The sequence below is a fragment of the Penicillium lagena genome (genome assembly GCF_028827675.1).
Source record: "Penicillium lagena strain IBT 129212 chromosome Unknown utg000008l_segment0_segment0, whole genome shotgun sequence".
Lineage (NCBI taxonomy): Eukaryota > Fungi > Ascomycota > Eurotiomycetes > Eurotiales > Aspergillaceae > Penicillium > Penicillium lagena.
In genome coordinates, this window is record NW_026623229.1 from 491,718 (window position 1) to 515,537 (window position 23,820).

The window sequence follows — 23,820 nt, forward strand, 5'->3', positions numbered from 1 at the left end:
AACTAGTTCTGATTTCCTGCGAATGCCAAGGGTGGAACAACTAATAATGGTGCGATAAACGACCCACGGGTACTATTGGGCTTGTCTCGCGATCCACCGAAACTATTAAATACCGCGCTACGACCCGAGGTTGCGGGGTCTTCCGCAGACAACGATTTCAGCACAAGCGAAAATGGCCTCTCTCATTGATGCTGCGGCCTTGCAGGCTCTTCGTAGTCGCCTGGCGACAGCGACAGTGTACGCACCTGGATCTGATGGATACAAAGACAGCCTAATCCGTTGGTCGGACACCGGAATGAAATATGCGGTATGTGTTGGGGAGACTAATAACGAAACCGCGTATGCTCATTTCCAAATTAGGGAGTGGTTGTTCAGCCAATTGAGGTGGCCGACATCCAGTCAGCTCTTCTGTGGGCCCAGGAATTCGGAGTTGACGACATTGCTACCAAGGGTGGAGGCCATTCTGTCTCCGGCACTAGCTCTAGTGACGGGGGCCTGGTCATCGATCTGTCTCGTATGAACGAGGTCACTGTTGACACAAGCAAGAAAACCATCACTGCTCAAGGTGGCGCGACCTGGAAGGATGTTGATGAGACGGGGGCAGCACACGGTTTGGCGGCTGTTGGAGGAACTGTGAACCACACTGGCGTGGGGGGTCTGACACTTGGGGGCGGTTACGGTTGGTTGAGTGGGCAGTACGGCCTTACCATTGATAACCTTTTGTCCGCCCAGGTGGTTCTGGCAGACGGTACTCTGGTCACAGCCTCCGCTACAGAGAACCCAGATTTGTTCTGGGGCTTGCGTGGTGCTGGGTACAATTTTGGTGTGGTAGTCAACTTCACCTATCAGGGCTACGATCAAGCGAACCCTGTCTACGCTGGTATTATGGGATTCATGCCTGACAAGCTAGAAGGCATTATGGACCAATTGAACGTCACGCTGGCGAGCCCCGACGCACGGTCCGGCGCAATGTGCATCTTTGCACAGGCTCCAGATGGCTCAGGCCCGATGATAGTTGTGATTTGCTTCTACAATGGACCCCGGGAGGACGGTCAGAAACATTTTGCTGGGTTACTGGAACTAGAACCCATTCTCAACACGCTAGACATGGTGCCATATTCAGTGGTGAACACACTGCAAAACCCCCAAGCTACGTACGGCGATCGGAAATTATTCAAGGGCATCTTCTACCAGCCGCCTCTGGACCCGAAATTTGCGCGGATGATCTTCAATGACTTCATGGCCAAGATCAGCGCCGAGCCAGATTTGATGCCGTCCGCTATTATTCTTGAATTCACTGATATGCGGAAAATCTGCGAGGTTCCCCTGACTGAGACTGCATTGGCGAGCCGCAACTTCACGCAAAATGGCATTATCTTTTTGCGATGGACCGATGCATCGAAGGACCTGGAGCACCGTGCATGGGCACGCGAGATTCAGGCCAAGTGGAAGGCCGAACTAGATACCAGAACCTCTGACCAGGGAGCTGGAGATGATGTGCCACAGTATATCAATTATGCTGAGCGTGAGTCCGGCTCATTCTTAATAATATCCATGTATTTCAATGCTAACCTGCTTTCAGCTGGGGACTCGGTGGTTTCGAATATCTACGGTGTCAACCTGGCTCGGTTGCAAAGTCTGAAAGCTAAGTATGATCCGAAGAATATCTTCAACAAGATGCACCCAATTCTCCTCAAATAGGGCAATAGGACGTACTTCCATAATTGATACTCTGATATCATGTCCCCTTGAGCGGCTATCCCCCAAAATCAGAATTGCAAAGAACAGATAAATAGAGAAAATGAGACAAATCAAGTGAAACATGCAAGCATTGTGTGTGATAATAACAAAGTGGACTTGCCACATTCATGTCCACTATGTGCAGCATACCCGGGGACCGATAGCTGAATCGATCTACCTGGCCGCAAACAATTAAAGGCGTGGAAGGATATGATATTTCACAGCCTTGACGGTTGTCCATCCCTCCAACGCCTCTTCGCCCATGTCTCGCCCAAATCCACTCTCCTTAACACCACCGAATGGGACATTTGGGCTTAGCATGGCCCAAGCATTCACAGTCACCTGGCCTGACTCGAGTTCCTTGGACATACGATGAGCGCGATTGATGTCATTGGTGAATATTGCGGCACTTAGACCATGGTGAGTGTTATTGGCCTTCGAAATGACCTCCTCTTCGGTGGTAAATTTGGCAATACTCTAGAGTGGTGGGACAAGTTAGCATCTCCATATCTTAGAATATGCTCCGATGTGCGAAATGTCCAACACTCAGGAGAGAGGAAGGGGAAACCCACGGCAACAGGGCCAAATATTTCTTCGCACATAATAGTGGCATCATCAGAAACATCTGCAAAGGCCGTGTCCTGCACAAAATATCCCCGCTGACCAATTTTTTCGCCTCCAAACAGTAACCTCGCCCCAGACTCTTTTCCTTGGCGAATGTAGTCCAAGATTTTCTCATGTTGTGCACGATTGACAATCGGACCCTTGGTGGTAGATGCATCCAGAGGGTCTCCTGCCACAGCCAGGGCTGCCACCGCAGCTTCCTTGTAAGCCTCTAGGAATCGGTCATAAATGGAGGCTTGGACGTAGATTCGCGACCCAGCCGCACAAATCTGGCCATTATTTGCTGTAATACCAACACGCGTCCAGAGTAGTGCATTACTGAGGTCGCAGTCATCGAAAACAATCGATGGTCCCTTCCCACCTAGCTCTAAACTCACCTTCTTCAAGTTTGTGCGGGAGGCGGCTTGGAGGATCTTGCGTCCTGCCACTGCGCTCCCTGTGAAAGCAATTTTGCGCACTTCCATATGCTCAGCAAGTGCCTGGCCAGCGCTAGAACCTTCTCCAGGCACAATATTCACGACACCAGCTGGGATACCGGCCTCTTTTACCAGCTCTCCCAGTCGCTGACCGTAAAGGGGTGATAGCTCTGATGATTTGATAATGAGAACATTCCCAGTTGCTAAAGCAGGGGCGAGCTTCCAAATAGTAATCATGCTGTCGATATATGTGAGATATTTGCATTGTGATACTTTGAGAGGATGCGTACAGAGGGGAGTTCCAAGGAACGATTGCACCGCACACGCCCAAGGGCTCGCGATAAGTGTAGGCAATACCACCATCCATGGCAAGAGTCTTTCCGTCTACCTTGTCAGCCCACCCTGCATAATATCTGAGACAGCCCACAGCCTGAGGAATGTTGAGTCCCATTGAATCCGCATACAATAAGCCGGCATCAACGGCTTCCAGTGATGCAAGCTCTTGAGCGTCCCGTTCAATCAAATCCGCAAGCTTGAGTAAAAGTCGAGCTTTTGAAGATCCAGGAAAATCCCGCCATGTCTTAAAGCCGTGCTTAGCAGACTCGACCGCTTTGTTGATATCCTCTTTGCCCGCTGCAGAGATAAAGCCGAGTATTTCGCCAGTGGTCGGATTTTCCACAGAGAGCTTTCGCTCATCAGAGGATATAATAAATTCATTGTGAATAAACAGACCCGTGGGAACTTTTCCACTTTAGAAACCAGTCAATACCTCTTGTGTTTCAGGGGTTAGTTACCTGTGATCTGACGACCCTCCACCCCAGTGATGGTTAAAGACGAAGCCATGTTGAGATTAGTTTGTGATTGGAAATGGCACTAAATCATAATCTGGAGATTGAACCACCATCGTACTTCTACTCCTTTTTGTACGTACCTCTTCTCCCCGCGCGGAACTAACACCGCCCTCGGAAATGTCACGGATCGTTCCGGGATGAGAACCCCCTCCCCCCCTTTACAAAGCCCCCGGAAGAATAGCAAGAACCGATTACTGCCGGCACCTGTGCGTAATAATGGCCCCTAATGTGAACAATTATATCGCTTGGAGAGGGGTCGATCATGAACGTTATACATCTAGCTGTCTGAAATTGAACCAGCGGGAAAAGTTGTCTAAAAACTACATGTTTGTATTTGATATATCATTAATGCATCAATCCCAAACAGAATTATCAAAATGAGACCCGCTCATTTGCTAAACGAGCTTTCAAATAAGCGGGGGTTCCGCTGATCTGCCATGTCGAATTGGCTTTACCAATACGTGGCCCATTTACTTCTCCCTTTCACAACATCTATGAAATTCTCGGCAATGATTTGATCGGTCCGCTGTGACGGATGAAGCTCATCAAACCACATGAAGGAATTGGGATAGGGCAGTCTTGTGCAATCAGCTCCACTGAGGTCACAGTGATTATCATATCCAGTGACATTTAGAGGGGCACTCCCATTTAAGTAGGATGCTGGGTTGTTGTAGATATCAGTTAACTGGTGAACTATTAGCCTAGCTTCAAGTTTGCAGAGACCTCTGAATCAATGCCTACCAAGCCATTCATGTCCATCACAGCAAATCTGGCACCCGGGTATCGGTTTCCGATAAGCAGTTCAAAGGGTGTTTGATATTTGAATGCATTGTTGACGGTAGCAACCTGCTCCCACATCCGATAGCTGATCTCTGTCAGGTTGCTTGGTTTATCGGGCCAGTATTGGTTTGGTCCGACGCCATGGTGTTCTGGGGTCGCATATAATGGAACCAGCTGCAATGGTGCGACGTTCATAAGAACGAAAAATCGACCGCCATTTTCATACACTTTATCCAAGGAGGAATAGACACAATCAATGTAGTCTGGGATAGTCTTGTTCGCCACCTGCGAGTCAGTGATGAATGCGTCATATCCTAGATCATTTGTGCCGATCCATATCGAGTACACCGTCTCAAGAGGTGGGATATTCAAAAATCGGCGACGGGAGGCAGTGATGTACTTGCTATCGGCTATATATGCAGGGACCTCGTACTCCAAAACCGAGGGAAAAGGCGCATTGATGGTGGAAAATGTTCGAGGTGTAATCTTATTTGAGCATACCGCGCCACTCACTGCGTAATTGTATAGATTGACACCAGCAGAGTTGGCCACAAAGCGCGCCCATATATAGCCTCCAGAGGCGGTATCAGAGTTCTAATTCAGAATGATCAGTAATTCCCACCTCCTCTCTTCTAGTTTCTTGCACGAACCACAGGATCAACCCATCCTACTGGCGGGGCTGAGCCGTCATGGCTCGCAAAATAATCAAGTCGCGATTCATCGGTATAACTATCTCCAAAGGTAACGAGGCTTTTGAACTCGTGTAAAGGCCAGGAATTCTGTGAGTGGGCCAGCGAGAGACTCAATAGACCCGCAAAAACCCCAAATACGGAGGAACAATAGAGCATGGTGACAAGGTGCGTGGGTGTAGGTGTGTTGGGTGTATGGATGTTTGGGTATGCAGGCTGGCAGAGCGGTGAAAATGGACTTGTGTTTCAAGCGTCCAAGCATTCTATTTGTATAACATATATAATCCCCAGTATTATGCGAGGTGATCTCTATTGGAGCGATTCCCCGCACACAAAATCCCGGAGGATTGCCCTGCGCGAAAGCAGAAATGCTCTAAGATCTTCATCATGGGCTTCTGATAATATCAACTCGAAGGCAAGGATGCGGGGGTCGCATGGACCAAGCAGGATTTAGGCGGGGGAACGGGTAAATTCAGACTAGCCTCCAGGGTTTGGCGGGACAAAGAGACAGTAACCGGAATCAAGTTCAGACCATGATTATTGTCCCAAAGTTCATCGTAAGAGACGTCAATGAATCATTCCCGAAAGGCCGACTTCAGAATATGAACTATCAAATAGGAATATAAGGTTCAAAATCTAGTGCGATCCATCAAATGGATAGACTGCCAACTGTTGCAATCCGGGCCCCTGGACAGTGTTTAGAGGAGCGACAAATGCCATTTGGCTCCAGGAAAAATCCACATTGTCCCCACCGTACACAAACACTTCGAACCGCCCCACAAAGTTGCCATTTATCCAGGTTCGACTTCCTCCAATGGGATCTGAAGTTATCACTATTTGCGCCGGCAAGGGAATATCCACGATTTGGTGGGTTGAGCCAGTCGCGTTGGCCCAGATGCGCCCGGGCTCAGAAGGATCGAACCCATCCGTTTCGGCGACGGAGCGAAGAGGGTACAGCCATCCGTCGGAAGTAAAAATTAACTGGCTTTGATGGGTGAGAGTTAGTACTGAATCGGGGGAGCAGAGTGAGAATGGCCCAGTGACGTTGAGTCGAAGAGTATAATTCATGCCCTTACTACCATCACCCAGCCAATACTCTCGGTCTTCTGAGTCCCGCTGTGGGCGATCCCATGAAAGTAAGGACCCAGAAGGTTGCTCTAAATCATGAGGTAGTCGTCGATCGAGGTTCTGTCCAATTGCGTTGGATGTCAAAAGAGCAATTGATTCATCCAAGCTTGATTCATCCAGTCGTGGACCACGAGAGCCTGTCCAAGACCGAGACGCAACGACAGGAAGGCCATTGCGAATGGCATAGTATGCTTCAAGTTGTGTGGTCGCGTCGGGCCCATTATCGTTCCAAGCGGCCAGGATCGCGCCTCTCACAGCGTTGGAGTGTGGCTGTTCTGTTACATTGACCGGATTAAACAACTGCGGAGTCCATTGCCAGGAATCTTGGTTTGCAAAGTTTAGAATCCGCGTGTTGTTAAAAAATTGGGGATAAGGCGCCGGAGTGATGGGAACATGATTGTTCTTCAGCGACATATAAGCCCACCAATCTTCCGAGTTGATAATTTGGTAGCCATCACGGGCCAATGCAACAGGATCCGACTGTCCGTACTGCCAGTGTTGAATTGTTACGTTCTTGTCAATGGAGAGCGTAGACGAAGGCTCGTAGGTCCCCCAGATGCGTATTTGCTTGCCTGAGGTTTCCCCGATGAAATGAGACATCTCGTTGACAAAGCTGATGTAGTCATCTGCCAGGGTAGAATCGTATTCGTCGGCGCCGATGTGCACTTCGCTGGTGTGAAACCAGGGAAGAAACTCGGACCAGATCGATTTCATGAGCGGGATGGTTTCTGGATGAGAGAGATTAAGCAGATCCCTCTCTGCCAATGCAAGCTCCGGTTTCCATTTCGTAACCGAAAGACAATGGCCAGGGCCTTCGATTTCAGGAATGACGGTGACCCCTCGCTGTGCACAATGCACTTGAAATTGGTTGAATTCATCTCGTGAAAGTGTCTCGTTTACCCGCTGCACCAGAGGCTGTAAATTCGGGTTCTCGGGGCGCAGCGCGAATTGTGAATAGACTTCGTTCCAAGGCAGATCAGGGCCGCGAGTCAAGGGGTAGTTATCAGTGGCATGATAATGAAATTCGGAAATCTTGAAAAAAGACGCGTAGGTGCACAGATCTTTGAGAAATGAGAGCGAGTACCATTTCCGGCCGGCATCTAGCATGAAGCCCCTGGTAGCGAAGGCTGGCGCATCTTGCATACGGCCTAGCGGAATCATGGATTGGTTGGCCAGGATGAGTTGCTGCAATACGGTCCGAGTCCCCCACCACATGCCGCGCGCCCCGGAGCCTCTGATATACAGGCGACCATTCTCCACCTCCAATTCATAGCCCTCCTCGGTTGGCCGGCCATCTTCGTAGGTAAAACTGTCGCGAGAACGTTCAATAAACACACCCGTTCCTTGCAAGGGAAAATGATGCACGGATCGAAGATCCCACGAGGAATTGGTGAGCGTTTCCAGGTCCTGGCGAAAGGTGTTTGCGAATTCGTATGCCGCTGGGGGGATCAGTGTCGGCCCATCTTGGTCTCTCTGGCGCGCAAAAGTGGCGTCAAGGTAGATTGTGTGGTCAGCAGTTGCAGGTGAGAACCCCCGCCCCGACACGGGATCCGCCGGCTGAAAGGCTACCGGAGGCAGGTTCTGCAGCGCCGAAGCGACAGCTGCGATGCAGAGAACAAGCCACTTCATGACAATACAGCACCAGGGCATTGATACGTCCCTTGCTAGACCTTTTATTTATTGCACAAAGCAAGGAGCGGCCTTTTTAATGGCAGCGTTACATTCCTGGCGCCAATTGCGAACCTTTCGGGGATCGACAATTGACTTGGTCCGGTGCGTGGGATGGCGTGGGATGTGGGATAAGCCGACTGTGGAGAATTAAGTTGGCTGGTGTTCATTATTGCGATAATTAGTTAAGACACTTTGCTGTCCCAGCTATTGTTTGATCTGCATACCCTTCCCCCCGTCGTATACACACAAATTGCGACGGAAATATGTAAACAACGTACATACCATTCATGGCGGTCTTTCTAAAATATAAGCATCAAAGGTGTGCACGACCTGACTTCCTATCCGGCACGTGGAACCAAGCTTGTTCGAAGCCCACATGGCGCGGCCATCGAGCTGTCACCCGCTGTATCTCTACGGACAGCGTACGCACATGCTGGTATGTGGCACGGATCATGTCCGTTTCCCGCGTGCCTGTATCGCGGTTAAACTGCTCGGCAGAATCCATAGCTGCGAAACAGTGATATTAGCAAGTGCGCCAGTCACCGAAGGCTCGAGTACATAGTCCCTACCCATATGCGCCAGAGTTAGAAACTCTCGATCGGTTGTTAGTTTGAATCTCGGATTCTTTACATAAGACTTGCTGATCTGTGCCGCAGTCGCGATTCCGCGGATGAGCTTCGACAGATGACCGTCATCTTTGTAGTCACAGGCACGCTGGAAGATCTGTTGCCATCCCGATGGTCGCTGAGGCTGATATATGGCCAATTCTTCGGGACGCGGCAGAGGTGCGCCTGTCTGGCAGTATAAAATCAAATCCGAGCGGCCTTTCCATTCCAGCAGCCGACACTTTGTAGTAGGACTGATCCAAGGCGCACTATTCAGAACGGGCCAGAACGACCCTGCGGTGATGGAATGCATCAGGAAGAAATCAATGCGTATCTGCTTCTCCGGCCGTTGGGCGAGACCCGTCCAGTATACTTTGACGGTTTATCAGACGCTCAAATTGAAATAAGTAAAAGGAAAAAGGGACGTACAACTAGCATTCAGATGTTCTGCGGTCTTTTCATCCAGCTCCGATGGCGTGACCTTCCAGGAGCCTACCACTCGAAGGAACTCCTCTCGGGCATTGGCAAGGAGGCCATTCTGGATCTGAAACACCCCATGCTTATAGTCCATTGCATGCCGTAGCTTCTGGTTTGAATAAATTTCCTGTTGGAGGCCAATTAGACTCTCTGATGCAGGAGACAACGGGGCGTTCTTCTCGACGAGTTCCAAGATGTCACCGAAAGAGGCATCGTGGATCGCCGTAAGGGCAAGCGCCTCGGCAGCTACTAGAGGCTGATCGTATTCGATGGCATAGCCTAGGTGGATCGGTGAGTGCAAAAAGCCTAACGAGCGAATCAGTTTGATATCCATATGCCTAGGGTCAATGCGACTGTACCGCCAAAGAACCGACGTAGCATGTCTTCTGCCCTCCCATCCCCTTTAAACAAGAATTCATTCACGGTGTTGGGCACTCCATTGCGATCGATCTCCCGCTGGAAAAACAGGAAGTAATCGTCGTAGTATTTTCCCTTGCCCAGGCATTCCTTGAATTTGGCAGGATCCGCAAAGTCCAAGACGCGACTAATATTTGGGTTGCGCGTGGGCCGCTGAGAGTCAGTTGCTAGCTCGTAGGCATTATCGAGCTGGTGAGGAGTTCCCCCCAGTGCATAAATAGCCAGAAGATGGTGGAGGATATGGTCTGCGGCGGACTCATCAACAACAGCGTTCACAACGGACCCTGGTGAGTTGCTTACTGTGCAGGCCAAGATCATGGATGTAGATGTGGTAGTTGTCGTGATTTCGCTGCAACAGCTCTGACACCTTGATGGCAGTCTCGACCGTCAGCGGGCGTGCTTTGAAGATGCCGGTAGATGGCACGTTCGTTGGCACAGAGATTCGCTCAGCAGTTCCCATGGTATTCGTCCAGCAGACAGACAGACAAGTGTAAGACCGATATTCCTAAAACAAAGGACCTGTCGTGTCCTTTTGGCCCCGATCCCGTTCTCGACGCCAAAGGGGGCACATGCCTGCACCCAATCCATGCAGCTGTGGCCCATTCTGCATAGTTAGTACATAATCAGTGTTCGTAGTACCGAGCTGCCTACTACTAATACTACCACTACTACCACTACTTTCAACGCCCCCTCTTTGGTTTCGTCATAGGTTGGAGAGCACGCATTAATTACTGGCCGGTGATCCGTCCCAGGCGGGAATGGTGGGGCGGCCCTAGGGGGCCGGCCCTCGGACCGTTGACAATCCACCAAAAAGTAAGCTGCTGATGGATGGGTGCAGCAGAGGGTGCACATTATTATTACTGAATAGTTGCACGGCGCTTGATAAAAATGCTTATGGGGTATGATGTACTTTTTTCTTTCTAGGCTCTGTACCTTGGTACTCTACCCTAGAGTCCGTCGGCCGGCGAAACCACGTGACTTGGCCGATGGATTTTGCGTTCTATAAAAATACTAAGAAAGCCTCGGCCACCGATGCCGATCCGCAAATGACATGGAAACACTCTCTTCCTCAGCCCGGCCATACCGGTCGAAACGCCAACGGCCATGCGATCAATGCCGAGCCCGTAAACTAGGCTGTCAAACTGACAGTGGTCGACCATGCGAGCGTTGCAAGGCGGCGGAATTGGAATGCACGTTTGATAATCCGCCGCCCAAGAGAGCACGAATGTCAGTAACCATGCAAGGTGCGGCCGAGATCACTCCTATCTCTTCGACTCCAGTCTCCTTTGTTCGAGAGTCCAGCCAAGCGAGGAGCGCGTCTCAGAGCATTGGGCCGCAGCTTTCCTCATTGCCCTTGGGGAATGGTGATCTTGGTTTGTCGCCGACGTCGGCTCTTCTCCCCGTTGGGCAATCCTCAGCCACTCAGTTCGTGCAGAGCATCGATCAACTCGACTCCTTTTTCGCACAGCTTTTTGGAGCCTCTGCCGAATCAGACCCATGGCTGCTGCGGCACTGCCGGTTCGATGAATCCGGTATGAAATATTTTTACAAAGTCCATTTTAGAAATGCTGGAGGAGTTCCTACAGCACAGAGGATCCCCGTGCATTTCATGATCTCTTCCGAAGAGCTGGCATCGTCTGTTAAGCATGAGACTCGTGCAGGTGCCGGCGACGCGACACGAGAAAAACTGAACTTCCTAGTCCCGCTGGAGTACGGAAGGCGACTGGTTGCTCTGTAAGACCTGCCCCCTTCCCACTTGACAGATCATTTTTGGCTCTAACAGTTCGATAGGTTTGTCAAGTATGTCTTTCCCGCACTGCCAGTCATATCTCGATCGCAGCTAGGATTGACCTCCCCAACGTGTCAGCTCCCTGAGCTGACAACGTTGGCCAAAGTTCCTGTGCTCCTCCTGGCCGCCATCTATGCGGCTGCCTTCCCATTCGTTGCTCATGATGACTACCTGTGTGTCTTAAACACCTATAATGCATCGCCGGTGGAAATGCTGTGGCGCATGGTATATGAGATAATCAGCGAGGAGATACATACCCCTCATCTCGCAGTTCTACAGGCAGCGCTCCTGTATCTTCACAAAAAGCCCGTCGGCGAAGTACAGTATACAATGGCTGATACCCCATTCATATGGTCTTTCGTCGGCCAAATCGTCGGCCTAGCGTGTTCCCTTGGGCTGCATATTGAGTGTCGCATGTGGGGAATTTCACCTTGGGAGAAGCGTTTGCGACGGCGACTGTGGTGGGCGGTGTATGCCGAGGACAAATGGCGCAGCTTGCTGATGGGTCGACCGCCGTATATCCACCCGGCCGAATGGGACGTTAGTGAACTCGATGAAGGGGACTTCTTAGTTGGTCCTCGCTATGGCTTCTCAACCTGTGCCTGTGACACTGAAATTCCATTTCGGTACCTCGTCAATCTGTGTCAAATTGCGGAGGAAATATATGAGATATTTTAGTGAGTTGTTCGCTATCCTGTTTTCTTTCTGTGGCAGATTGCAAGTCGGACACTAATACAATTTCTAGTACTCTGAAGGCCTCTCAATGCCTCAATGCCAATTTCAGCGCATCTGCTGAGCTAGGGCAAATGCTGCTTGAAAAGATGAATGTATGGTATTCCTCGCTTCCTGATACTTTTCGGTTACCCAATTGGAGTAAATCTGTTCATGGATTGGCTCCATATCCTACTTCAATTCATTTTGCCTACCTCTTGCTTGTGGTATTTGTTTACCGCGCAATGCTTCGGCCTATGGCTCGATCATCTAGTCCACCATTGATATTTGACTTGGAAGATATGTCTACAACGTCCCCTTTGGTAGCGGAAGAGTCGATCTTGGATTTTACGAGTGCTCCAGAAATAGAATCGTTGCCAGAAGTCACTCTTTCAAATGACTACGGTACAGGAGAGACCACTTTACATGGTGCAGAGAAATGTGCAGCAGTTTTGGTCAATTTCACAAGGCGACTAACCTCGAGTGATTTCAGCGCGTTCTGGTATTCTTGTGAGTTTTCTTATCCGTATGCCACAATGAATCGTTTGCTAACTGCATCAGGGTCACGCATTGGATTCGCGACAGTTTCTAATTTTCTGCTCTTGCTTTTGATACAGGCTCCGAACACTGACCATGCCGTTCAGGGGAAGCAGCTAGTAAACTCTTGGTTGCGAGTCTTGCGCTGCCAGAGCCAAAGCTTTCCATTGGTTAAGCTTGGTCTCGCACGATTAGATGCACTGCATTGGGCCGGACTGTCGGACAGCTTCGTCCTTCCTCCTCACGTGCATGAAGTTGTTACCAACTCAGACTGCCGAGAGCCTTGAGCAGCAAGTCGAACGCGATTGTCAGTTTGCCCGCCGACGGCTGCGGGCCGTATGGATTCTCTGTAAACAATAATGCCTTTATAATAACTCTATTCCGATGTTCCGAAGAATTATGTTACCAAGAAAAATCTCCAATACAAATTCTGCATGTTATTGTAGCTGAGAAGTGTTTTCGGCCGTCGGCCAAATAGTTGGGCGACTGCCGGACAGTTGTGGAAACCCATTCTCTTCGTAGAGACCTGTTTTTCTGCAAAAAAAAAAAAAAGAAAGAAAGAAAAAAGAAAAAAGAAAAGAAAAGAAACTGGCAGGCTTGTCTATTTGTATAAAATGCTCGGGCTCATGCGTCTTTCCAGTTCTCTAGCCTGCATTCTTTCCGTCGGTCAGCACTTGTCTCTTACTCTTTGGAATCACCAGTCAACCGCTTGGCCACGAAACCTTTGTCCAGGCTAGTCCCATAATGCCGAATTCTGGTAATTTCAATCGAGGCTCTATCATGAAAAATCTCTTTTCGCTCTTTTCATGGCACAGTCGAAGTAAGAAGATGGGAAGTGATTCAGATTCTCAAACTACATTCGCTCCTAAGTACATGATCCTTCTCCTGATGTTCCTGCGGCTTTTATAACCTCTGACGGCTTAATGTAGACACGACTCGAGTTCTACAGTGGAAAAAAGACCAATTTCTCAAAAATACAATCGTAAACCATCCTGTTCTTTATAGTATCATCGTAGCTGGTGAGCTAACCTTAATGTCATATAGCGGCGGATATGTGCTTTGGGTCATGCTGCAGAAACAATTAACATATTCCATGATGTGTATTATTCTATTAATTGCACAAAATGTGGCACCAAGTTATGTATATAAATACCCATGCAAACCTTTCTGTAGAGCATCAGTGATAATAGAACTTGCAGATCACAATGAGAAGGAATCCTGTCAGCACACAACGGAAATCCCCTTCCCCGTTCGTGGCTGGCATCGTGGACTTGTCACAACACAACACGCGACCGAGGAGCTGCGAGGCATTAATTGCATAAGTCGGCGTGGGAATATCTGCCAATCATGATGCGTGCTAGTCGTTGACTAGCGACCGAGTTCCGAGCTACGACCCTCGAGGGGGAGGGGTTCAGCCGAAGCCGCGGAGCATGATCGATGGCTCACATTATTGGGCAATTTTCCGTCCAATGCCACCGGCCCTTTTATATCGGACTGCGCCTTCGCATCATCGAGTTTGGAAACCCAAGCTCGTCGCGCTTGCCTGATTTCTAACTATTATCATTCTTGACCGGCCTGGTTCGTCTGACCCCCTCATAGACACACCATGATCTTTGAACCTGCGGAGCGCATTTTGCTCCCAAACAAGGATCTGCTTTCCTTCATTTTTGACGACCCGCCGTACGATCAGGATGCACCGGTAGGGCTATATCCTGTGTCATCCGTCCGAGACTGACGATGTCGTAACCTGAGGTAGATCTATATCGACGCCCAACAACCCCAAAGGTCCATTTCTTGCAACCAGGCCCGATCGCTGATTCGGAAACTGGTCGCGGGATTCCGGGCTGCCGGTCTTCAAAGGGGCGACTGTGTTCTCATCCACTCCTTCAATGACGTAGGAGCGCCGGACCCCATCTATTGTTCGCAGGAGAGAGCTGATAAAAAATGATATGGCTGGCAGATTAACTACAGCATTCTTGTCTTGGCGATCATTGGAGCCGGGGGCATCTTCACGGGCTCAAACCCATCATACACCCCCACCGAGCTAGCTCATCACATGAAGGCATCTGAGAGCAAATTTCTCGTCTCCGAGCCTGAGATTCTCCAACCACTGCTTCGCGCTGCGGATCAGGCGGGTGTGTCCGAGCGAAATGTGTGGGTTTTTGACAACCTGGGACAACCCATTCCCGCAGGAAGACGGTCATGGAAACAACTGATGAGTTTCGGTGAAGAGGATTGGGTACGCTTTGATGATCCGAAGACCGCTAGCGAAACGACTGCCGCAAGACTATTCAGCAGTGGGACCACCGGTCTGCCAAAAGCGACAACCATTACCCATACCAACCTCATTGCCCAACATGAACTTGTTCTAGGAGCCAATCCTCGACCGTACGCCGTAAGTATTACTTTTTGGGCCAGTTGATTTGCACGTTGCTGAGTACCGTTGGGTGAATTAGATTTCTCGCATCATTGCGGTACCTGTCTTCCATGCCTCTGCAGCACCTGTTACCCACATTTCCACCCTCAAATCGGGCTCGGCTGCCTATGTGATGCGTCGATTTGACCTTGAGGACTTTTTGAAAGTCGTTGAAAGGTACGATGTTACAGACCTTGCAATGGTGCCGCCAATCGTGATTGCCATCTTGATGTCTCCTCTCTCACGAAAACGCCCGTACCTTCAGAAAGTGCGTCTCGCGGCATGTGGAGCAGCACCTTTGGATAAAGATATTCAAGCTCGGTTCCGCAAGCTTATGGGAGATAATGGTCCATTTACCCAGGTTTGGGGGATGACGGAGACGTCTTGCATTGCCACCATGTTCCCATACCCAGAACACGATGACACGGGCTCAGTCGGTCGGTTGATTCCAAACCTGGAGGCCAAGTAAGTTGCCTCACTAGAAATATCACGCCGGCTAGGCTTGCCTGTTGCTTCCTTTTTTATTAACACACGGTCTTCATAGACTGATCGACGAAGGTGGAAAGAATATTTCGGCGTATGGCGTTCGTGGTGAACTTTGTGTACGAGGGCCAACAGTGACTCCTGGGTATTTCAACAATCTGGAGGCGAATGCACAGTCCTTTGACTCTGAGGGCTTCTTCAAAACGGGCGACATAGCGTACTGTGATCAAGCAACCCGAAAATGGTATATTGTGGATCGCAAGAAGGAACTTATCAAGGTTCGCGGGTTTCAGGTTGCACCGCCCGAGCTTGAAGCCGTGCTCTTGTCACACCCACAGATTATTGACGCCGCTGTGATTGGCATCACTTTCCCCGGCTCAGACACGGAGTATCCTCGTGCGTATGTTGTTCGAAGACCCGGTAGCGAGGGAGAGAAGCTATCGGAGGTGGACGTCCAGCAATACATTTTGAACCATCTGGCTCGATACAAAGCATTGACCGGTGGAGTCAAATTTGTTGGCGCCATTGCAAAGAATCCCAGCGGTAAGATTCTGAAACGGGTCTTGCGCGAAGAAGCGAAGAAAGAAATCGAAGCCGGGCTTATCAAGCCCAAGCTCTGAGCGTATATAAAATTTGAACTTCCTGAGATCACGCTCCGCATCCCATCAAGTTTCCCTAGCTTCCTCTACCTAGAACATGGCTATTGTTACAAAGGCTGTGGGTACCACTTTTCAGTGACCGAGTCTACGGGAAAGAAATATATGTATTTGAAAATAGGGTAAATATCACAGCACCGATAACTACGTGCGAGTGTCTCTAGATACGCCCGCGCTAGATGTTGGTGATTGGGTTTTTTTGGTTTGAAATAACAACTTGAGAGAACGGCCCTTAGTCCTGGAAGCCCCTAAAGTAGAATCCAAGGTTCCCACCTGGAGTCTTTCTTTGTACCTGTTTAGAACAGCTATTCGATGATATTTGTGAAACTTTTTGGATGCATCCTTCCCTGCCACCCCCAGAAGTACTGAAACGAGCAAGTGTCAGAATTTATGAAACACGATTTAATCGTTCGACATACTCTTCGCTCCGCCAGGATGTTCATCCTTAAAGCTGGACAGGTCATATACATCCTGATCGATGACAACCCAAAGGTTACCAGCCAGGTTGTGAAGTGCGACCTCATCTCGCGAGTAAATACCATTTACCTCATGTTGGTGTTGAAGACTCGGACTACCATTCATTCTGACGTTGTTAAAATGGAATAATCAACAGTAGATAGACACAAGGACGTGTATGGCTCTTCGGGCAGTAAAAGTGGTGAGAATTTTGCCCTCCGTTTATGAGACGCTTTCAAACACGCGGGGTTCTCAGGTAGATTGTAGCCAGGGTTAGGGGCCAATCCCTGAAACCACCGAGGATTGCTTTGCCGCGGACCGTCAAGGAACCCCTGCACAACATGTGGGGGCATGAAGAACTGTTCTGGAGTCTCTCTATTGTTTGTTCATTCAAACATCATATTAATTAAGACGTATAAGAAGCGCATCCATGCTCTGCTAGGTATTTACAAGAAGCTTAAGCGACCGAGATAAATCATGGGGAGTTGTCAAATTGGATAAACCGCCCATGATTTTAGAAACCTGCTGGATTCCCTCTTGCAATGAAGAGCTATTGGAGCTCGAATTGGAATGCGTCATACCATGAATTGTGTCCATCAAAAGCTTCATAAAGGGGACGCGAGTAGTGAGCGTAAGGTTGTTCAGGATCTCCTCGTAGTAGTGAATATGATGGTTGTCGTAGATGGTCGAATTTCCGGTAGCCGAAAGCTCTAAGTCGCCGCCAAGCAAGGCAGACATTTGCGTGCCGAGAATTTCTAAAAGGTTGTCAAGTACAGTGTCGATATCTACCCAGCCTCGCAATTCGATCGTGTTGTTTCCAGGCCGTAAAAGAACGTTGTAGGAGGTTGCTTGTCCGATAATTAAGCCGGCACTTTGGAGATTTAAAGTTACGTTTCCCTGTAAAAGAATAAGCGGATATGCCTAGTGAAGAATAAGTAGTGGGAACCAACCATTGCAAAGGTGAAAACGGAGCGGTTGGGTAAAACCGCAGTGCCCACCAGATTCGTACCATCCTTTTCCTCGGGAATAATCAAACGGGCTGAAGGAATAGAAAAACCACTAAACTTATCCAAACCTACGAGATTAAAGTGAGTCTAAAATCCAGGCCATAAATATGGTTGCATACCATTCAGTTCAACATTTTTGTCCAGCGTCAAAGGCGCCTTGAGCGCCCCAAGATGACCAACTGTAGAGCCTTTTGCAGACATCACAAATCGTTTTTCATAAACCGCAGTAGTTAAGGTTTTCACGAATTGGGGTTCGTTGAGGATATCAGTGTTGTGCCGGGTCACACTCATCATATTGGTGCCCCCTTTCAAGTTGTAAGCCGGAAGTGCCACGAGCAAGTATGGTTCCATCGGTTTCACTTCTTGATTGAACAAACTCAGGTTGAGCGGGTCTGTATGAACTCTAAGGCCAGATGGGATCTTGAGTGAAGTGTGAAGAGTGAACGTGACTTTGTCTGGCTTGGGATCCATGATCGAGGCAGAATACACAGGTAGGCTTGTGTCGTTGACAATTAGTTGCGCAACGGCAGGGATGACTACCATGAAGCTATAGTATAGACAATGGATTAGGAAATAATAAGCGGATTCAGGAGAGAAATGATGCCTTACAATATGGGAAGAAGAATTGCAAGCAACAAAATACATCCGAGCAAGTAGCAACACCAGAAGCGGCGCCAATGCTTCTTGAATCTCGTGGAAGGTGCCTTAGTCTTGCTTGAGGGCCCCTTCTCCAGTGGTTTCAGACTCTCAATTTCGACGTTCGATGGTTCCAAATCATCATTCTCGCCCTTCAATTGGCTTAGGGAATTGGGCAAGTTTCTGTTTGCCCCAATAACAAAACTATCCTTGGTGCCGTATTGCATTTTGTAGTTCGAGGGCGCGTTCTGAAAGCGATAACAGGAGACGTAGTACGAGAGTTGCCGAACGTAAATTGATGGAAGGATCGGACATATACTATCTGACTATATACTCCAAGTACAGGATTTGAAGTTAGAGCACGCAAACCCCCTCATGTATTGGGCAGCAGCGCCATGGCCATGCGAGACGAAAATCTGGGGAAGTCCTAGTAGTGTCTGCTACCCCAGGAACTACTACGATCTCGCCATATCTCACCGTCATCACAACCGTTGATCACAGGCAACCCCTCTCTCGCATGCATTGGCTTACTCTCCGCGGCAGAGCGGTCCTCGGTAGCCCATGCTGGCGGTGTTACTTTTTGCCGTTGCCAGAAGCGCCCGGTGAACTTTACTCCTCCAACGGTCCGCGGCCGGCTCAAGTCAGGGAGCTAGTGCGTTGTATGAGGTAAAAGCTTCTTCTCGTGTTTTGAGATTTGAGCAGAGAGCTTTTACTAAACCGCAGAAACCAGGTGCGTTCATAAAAGGCTACAAGAATACCCTTACTTCCGAAAACAAATTCCTATGCCTCTCTTTTCTGACATACCAACCCCACCAGTGACATTGTTTCTTTAGCATACATTCGATATGGTTGAGCCTAAACCGGAAGTTAGCGTCGAGGGCAACGACAATGCAGAAGCCACCAAGTTCGGCACCGAAGAGAAAAACGAGAGCTCGGATAGTGACATCGTCGATCCGAAGTTGCTTGATGCACTCGAGCAACCAGAGCAGATCCGCCGAATTGTTCGAGAGGCAATTCTTCTGGCTGGCGGTGCAACTGCTATCTTGCTCCAAGTAGCTGAACCCGGTGTTGCCAAAGGTGTGGACGAATACAGCAACTTCGCCTACCGACCTATGGATCGACTCCGTACCACAATGACCTACGTATACTGCATGGCATTTGGCACTCGAGACGAAAAAAAGGCTGTCATCGAGATGGTACATCGTGCTCACGCCCCGGTCAAAGGACCGGACTACTCCGCCGACGACCCAGAGCTCCAACTATGGGTTGCCGCCACTCTCTATGCGGTTGGAATTGATCTCTATCAGCGGATGTTTGGCGACATAGATGATGCAGCTGCTGAGGCTATCTATAGGGAGTATGCTATCCTAGCCATTTCTCTGCGTGTTAAACCCGGGATGTGGCCGCCTAGTCGCAAGGCTTTCTGGGAGTATTGGGACAATAAGATTGCGACAATGAAAATCACGGATCATGCCCAGAACGTGGCGAAGGGTCTGTTGTTTAACAAGCATGCTCCCCTTCATATACGTGCAGCCCTTCCTCTGGTGCGTTTAACAACTACTGAAATGTTACCGCCGCGCATTCGTGAGGCCTATGGACTCAGATCCACTAAGACGCGGCGCGGCGCATACCGGGTTGCCATGGGATTCACTAAAGCAACATATCCGTGTCTTCCCAAGGTAATCCGAACGTACCCCATGCGCTACTACCTGAAGGACATGCGCAAGCGACTACGGGATATGGCATAGTTCTCATCGCAATGAGAAGATTTAGATGGTTAGACAAAGGATGGTATTTGGGTTTTTGTCGTTCTGGTGGAGTGGGAGCCATACTGATGCGACATTCCATTACTTGCTGTAACTTGCACTCAATTTGAACACTGGTTGATTTTAATCTATAGAGCTAATAGCCTAACGTGGTACTCAAAAATTGAGCCTTGAAGTTTTCATCGCGTGTATCATAGTATTATTATTGCACAGTGTTCCAACCAACACACAAGAAAATCCCGATTGCTTGGCTCGAGCTGTCATTATGGCCCACTCGGGCCTAGTCTGTCCCTATGGATGAACATTCCTGCACGGTCTGGAGAGTGGGGAATGTGGAGTAGCCGAGTTCCGCGGCAAAGTCCACCTTGCGGAGAACCCTGTTGACACTGAGCGAACCAACAATGAGCTTTTCTGGTAGGTGGAGAATATATTACTGTCGGTCTGGCCAGCCGTTGGCTCTAATGGTGTCAAATGACTGAAATCCTGGATCCTGGGGATGGCGGGGCAAGCCATGATTCTCCATTCGGCCAGGTGATCAAATCCATGCTGGCCTCAGGCACTGTCCCCCGTCCTGGCGCTATCCCTAACTGTCGATCTACAATATCGGTAGCTTTGTCCTAGAGGTGTATGTATGCCTTTAAATCCGGTCTCCAACCGGCCTGTTTCAGGGGCAGCCCAGAGCAGACGGAAATATGAGCATGCGCCACAAGTTGGTCGACTTGGATCATGTAGCCTATATGCCCCCGTATCACACGTCCGAGCACGTCGTTTAGTGGCGGCCGCCCCCACATGTTCCGTTTACGCTACCATTATTTTTGCCAGTCACGTCTGTACTCAGAAGGCGGGTGATATGAGGCTTCCCAGCAAAAACAACTTACTCTCTTGTGTCTGACCCCGTAGCTCGAACCCCCCCCCCCCCCCACGAACCAACTAATGCTACGGCGCACGAGACGAGCACCATCGGCATGCTCTTGGTGTCACCACCGGAAAGTCCGATGCGACGCGTCCATTTTGGGCTCTCCGTGTACGCGCTGCCGCCAAGATGGTCGCACTGACTGCGTTCTTCGAGGAAAGCTATCAAAGCAGTATGTATTAATTGTTACAATGCGAAGACGAAACTGAGTGGGCTTTATCAAAGACCTAAATTTCCACCGGGCAGCCCGCATTTCGCGGACTCGAGCGTGCATGAAAGACTCGTTCATGAAGATCACCAACTTGATAACGCATTCTCCAAGGATCTAAGCGACAAAGATGCAGGGAAACATCCTCCGCCGGCTGCACATCTTCCTGTTCACTTAGGGAAATCAACTGACAAGTCTGAGGGACCACGGTACTCAAATGTTGCGTACTCGGAATACGACTTTATAGACAGCTATTCACTCTCCTCTTTGCCACCAGAGGATATGCAATTCTTGGCATCAAAGTGCTCTCTTACTCTGCCGGAGAAAGATGCGATGGATGAGTTTGTGCACCAGTATTTCAGACATATTCATCCAGTTGTGCCGGTATTGGATGAAGGCGAGTTTTGGCGGATCTATGAAGGCGATCCTGGGCCCGACAGGCTATCAATATTTGTCTTCCAGGCCGTTCTTTTTGCAAGCTGTCCAGTATGTGACAACTCCGAAGTGGACGAACAAAGACAGCTGATAAAGCATAGTTCGTCTCGTTGGAAACATTGTACCGCTGCGGCTTTAATGACAAGCGAGATGCTCGAAACCAGCTGTACAGTCGTACAAAGGTAAACAATTCCCACGAACTGAGTAACGCTATTCTATAAGTAGAACTAATTTCGTCCTTGTTCTGGAGCAGCTCTTGTTCGACTTGAAAGCCGAAGTACGACCGTCGGCAAAAGCGCAGGGAGCTGTTCTTCTCACTCACCATACCTCCGCCGATCATCCTCAAGCAGGAAGCCTGTGGTTAGCACGAGCCATTGAAAACGCCTTGATAATTGGTGCTCAGCCATCAATGCTGGATGAGCATCTGAGAGACTCGCTCAAGAAGCGACTTTGGTGGTCTATTCTTCTCCGTGACCGCAGTCTGTGTATTGGTCTCCGGCGTCGCCCCCAGATCACATCAATCAACCTACATGGATGGTCTGATTGGCTGCGTGAAGAAGATTTTGCAGAAGAGTTACATTCCTCCCGAGTATACGACCTAGACGCAAAACGCCTATTATTACAGGCACTTCAAGAACAATGCCGGCTCGCCGTACTGCTGACCGACCTGGTCTCGTTTATCTTCTGCCCTAGAGTCAAACCCACCTGTTTCCTCTCAGTCGAAGAATTCCATGGAGCGATGTCCAACATTGAGAGGATTCGGGAGTCGTTGATTGAGTGGGAAATGCAGACACAGCCTGCTCTGCGACTAGATGCAGCACCAGATGCTTACGGCCCTGTTGCGACAATTATCAATTTGACCTACATGTATTATCAGTACGTACAATAATCTTGAAAATTCTCCACGAGCGGAGCTTATTCACTGACATTCTTTTGACACCAAAGTGCTGCACGAGTTGACCTTGCTCAGTATGCGGCGTTCATGATAGAGGAAAACCTCTCATATGCGAGAGAGACACACAAGCAGCAAATTTTCAAAATTGGACAGGATCTCAAAGGCGCGATTGAGAGTCTTACTACCATCATGGAATTCTTTAGCGCAAACGGACGCGTAAACAGCTTGCCTCTCAGCATGTCAGTATTCCCACCAGTCGGCCAGTGCGTGATTTGGGGAAGTTGAGCTAATACAGACCAGACTTGGCTATGTGGGCATGCCATTGGTCTTGGCGGCAATTGACTTGAAACTATCACCTTCTCACGAAGAGATGATGATTCGGCAAAAGCGTTTGCACTCGATTAGTGGAATCATACGGCAATCAGAAACCCTCTACGATGTCACCGATTTTGTCGCCGCAGGCACCAACCACATATTACAGCTTGCTTATTGGACTACGCAGAACCTTTTCCTTGGCTGGGAGCACCATGCTAAACGAAATGCACCGGTTGACCAACTAAAGAGATCCTGTTTGAGTGATAATCCTTCAGACAGCGATTTGGTGAAAGGGCTCAATTCACGTTTCCGCGTGAAGAGCTGGTTGGACGCCTTCATCTACTTCCCTCGGGCGTATCTTTTAATTTCTACATCAGTGGATTACAGCTTAGCTGTTGGCCGTCTGCCATATGAACATGCACTTCCCGAGCTGGTCCGTCATATTCCATCAATGGGTGCTACTTCACGGCTCCCATGGACAATCAGTGTTCGTCCAGTCAGCAAACAGAAACCATCCTCTTCATCCCGACAAAAAAGACGAAACATGGGTGTTCGATCAGAGTCTGTAGAGACTAGGACCACCGTTCAAACCATTAGCACCGAGACAGCTGAAGGAGCGCCACATCGACGGGAATCTTATACCGATGAGCGTACAACGTTGCCCTCATCTGGGCCAGGCGCCCCAGAACAGGCTTTGGAGCCTCCGAACCAGACTTCTAATCAAGCTGATAATGTTGAAAGTAAAACATGGCGGCAGTGTGAGGTGAACCTCGACTTCATGGACTTGAAAAATGTCCCAAATGCCCCTGGTGGGTTATCGCCCGCAATCCCTCCTCAATTTGAAGAAGAGTCCGCGGCTCCTGGAGCTACAAGGGCGACACGCAAAGAGCAGGTGCAGGTACACCATGAGAGCTTTGAAACCGAGAATATTGAAGTCAAGGGCTTCAATAGGATTTTGATGAACTCATTATTTCACAATTCCAGTGGGGAGGAGTGGGATGAATTGTATCATTCGAGTTTCCAGGCAACTTGTTGAAATTAATATTTGCTTATCTCAAGTGAAGTCTGTAACAATAGAGGGGATAAGTAAGCTCGTAGTGAAGGATATTATTGTCATATAGCCAGCACAGTAAACACCAACTGACCGTAGGGTAGCCATTATAGTTCTACCATAATCGTAAAAGCATAATTGCCGATTT

At 49.2% G+C, this 23,820-nt stretch overlaps 11 protein-coding genes across 11 annotated transcripts; 5 read left to right on the plus strand and 6 right to left on the minus strand.

Moving 5' to 3' along the window:
• Positions 1-172: 172 nt before the first annotated feature.
• N7510_010753 (FAD-binding oxidoreductase) lies at positions 173-1,701 on the plus strand (the record flags this gene model as incomplete). The annotated part of the gene is made up of 3 exons (XM_056982678.1): positions 173-307; positions 361-1,525; positions 1,583-1,701. The coding sequence occupies 3 exons, from the start codon at positions 173-175 to the stop codon at positions 1,699-1,701; spliced, it is 1,419 nt and encodes a 472-aa protein (XP_056828172.1).
• A 231-nt stretch (positions 1,702-1,932) lies between these two features.
• On the minus strand, positions 1,933-3,623 carry N7510_010754 (putative aldehyde dehydrogenase; the record flags this gene model as incomplete). The annotated part of the gene is made up of 4 exons (XM_056982679.1): positions 1,933-2,217; positions 2,313-3,018; positions 3,071-3,521; positions 3,575-3,623. 4 exons carry the CDS (start codon positions 3,621-3,623, stop codon positions 1,933-1,935), a joined length of 1,491 nt encoding a protein of 496 aa, XP_056828173.1.
• A 459-nt stretch (positions 3,624-4,082) lies between these two features.
• Positions 4,083-5,259, minus strand: N7510_010755 (SGNH/GDSL hydrolase family protein; the record flags this gene model as incomplete). The annotated part of the gene is made up of 3 exons (XM_056982680.1): positions 4,083-4,316; positions 4,373-5,005; positions 5,083-5,259. 3 exons carry the CDS (start codon positions 5,257-5,259, stop codon positions 4,083-4,085), a joined length of 1,044 nt encoding a protein of 347 aa, XP_056828174.1.
• A 477-nt stretch (positions 5,260-5,736) lies between these two features.
• N7510_010756 (beta-N-acetylhexosaminidase) lies at positions 5,737-7,878 on the minus strand (the record flags this gene model as incomplete). Its single annotated transcript, XM_056982681.1, has 1 exon — positions 5,737-7,878. The coding sequence occupies one exon, from the start codon at positions 7,876-7,878 to the stop codon at positions 5,737-5,739; it is 2,142 nt and encodes a 713-aa protein (XP_056828175.1).
• Positions 7,879-8,349: 471 nt separating this feature from the next.
• On the minus strand, positions 8,350-9,858 carry N7510_010757 (questin oxidase family protein; the record flags this gene model as incomplete). The annotated part of the gene is made up of 4 exons (XM_056982682.1): positions 8,350-8,876; positions 9,129-9,319; positions 9,391-9,643; positions 9,699-9,858. The coding sequence occupies 4 exons, from the start codon at positions 9,856-9,858 to the stop codon at positions 8,350-8,352; spliced, it is 1,131 nt and encodes a 376-aa protein (XP_056828176.1).
• A 765-nt stretch (positions 9,859-10,623) lies between these two features.
• N7510_010758 (fungal specific transcription factor domain-containing protein) lies at positions 10,624-12,490 on the plus strand (the record flags this gene model as incomplete). The annotated part of the gene is made up of 4 exons (XM_056982683.1): positions 10,624-11,132; positions 11,190-11,864; positions 11,933-12,400; positions 12,460-12,490. 4 exons carry the CDS (start codon positions 10,624-10,626, stop codon positions 12,488-12,490), a joined length of 1,683 nt encoding a protein of 560 aa, XP_056828177.1.
• A 1,551-nt stretch (positions 12,491-14,041) lies between these two features.
• N7510_010759 (acyl--CoA ligase) lies at positions 14,042-15,954 on the plus strand (the record flags this gene model as incomplete). The annotated part of the gene is made up of 5 exons (XM_056982684.1): positions 14,042-14,134; positions 14,192-14,329; positions 14,396-14,830; positions 14,892-15,316; positions 15,396-15,954. The coding sequence occupies 5 exons, from the start codon at positions 14,042-14,044 to the stop codon at positions 15,952-15,954; spliced, it is 1,650 nt and encodes a 549-aa protein (XP_056828178.1).
• Positions 15,955-16,134: 180 nt separating this feature from the next.
• Positions 16,135-16,572, minus strand: N7510_010760 (cytochrome b5-like heme/steroid binding domain-containing protein; the record flags this gene model as incomplete). The annotated part of the gene is made up of 2 exons (XM_056982685.1): positions 16,135-16,355; positions 16,410-16,572. 2 exons carry the CDS (start codon positions 16,570-16,572, stop codon positions 16,135-16,137), a joined length of 384 nt encoding a protein of 127 aa, XP_056828179.1.
• Positions 16,573-16,884: 312 nt separating this feature from the next.
• Positions 16,885-18,316, minus strand: N7510_010761 (DUF3712 domain-containing protein; the record flags this gene model as incomplete). The annotated part of the gene is made up of 4 exons (XM_056982686.1): positions 16,885-17,343; positions 17,397-17,521; positions 17,573-18,000; positions 18,063-18,316. 4 exons carry the CDS (start codon positions 18,314-18,316, stop codon positions 16,885-16,887), a joined length of 1,266 nt encoding a protein of 421 aa, XP_056828180.1.
• Positions 18,317-18,934: 618 nt separating this feature from the next.
• On the plus strand, positions 18,935-19,837 carry N7510_010762 (oxygenase MpaB family protein; the record flags this gene model as incomplete). Its single annotated transcript, XM_056982687.1, has 1 exon — positions 18,935-19,837. One exon carries the CDS (start codon positions 18,935-18,937, stop codon positions 19,835-19,837), a length of 903 nt encoding a protein of 300 aa, XP_056828181.1.
• A 1,060-nt stretch (positions 19,838-20,897) lies between these two features.
• On the plus strand, positions 20,898-23,657 carry N7510_010763 (fungal specific transcription factor domain-containing protein; the record flags this gene model as incomplete). Its single annotated transcript, XM_056982688.1, has 6 exons — positions 20,898-20,944; positions 21,015-21,462; positions 21,513-21,577; positions 21,637-22,287; positions 22,357-22,545; positions 22,607-23,657. The coding sequence occupies 6 exons, from the start codon at positions 20,898-20,900 to the stop codon at positions 23,655-23,657; spliced, it is 2,451 nt and encodes an 816-aa protein (XP_056828182.1).
• Between the last annotated feature and the right edge of the window lie 163 nt (positions 23,658-23,820).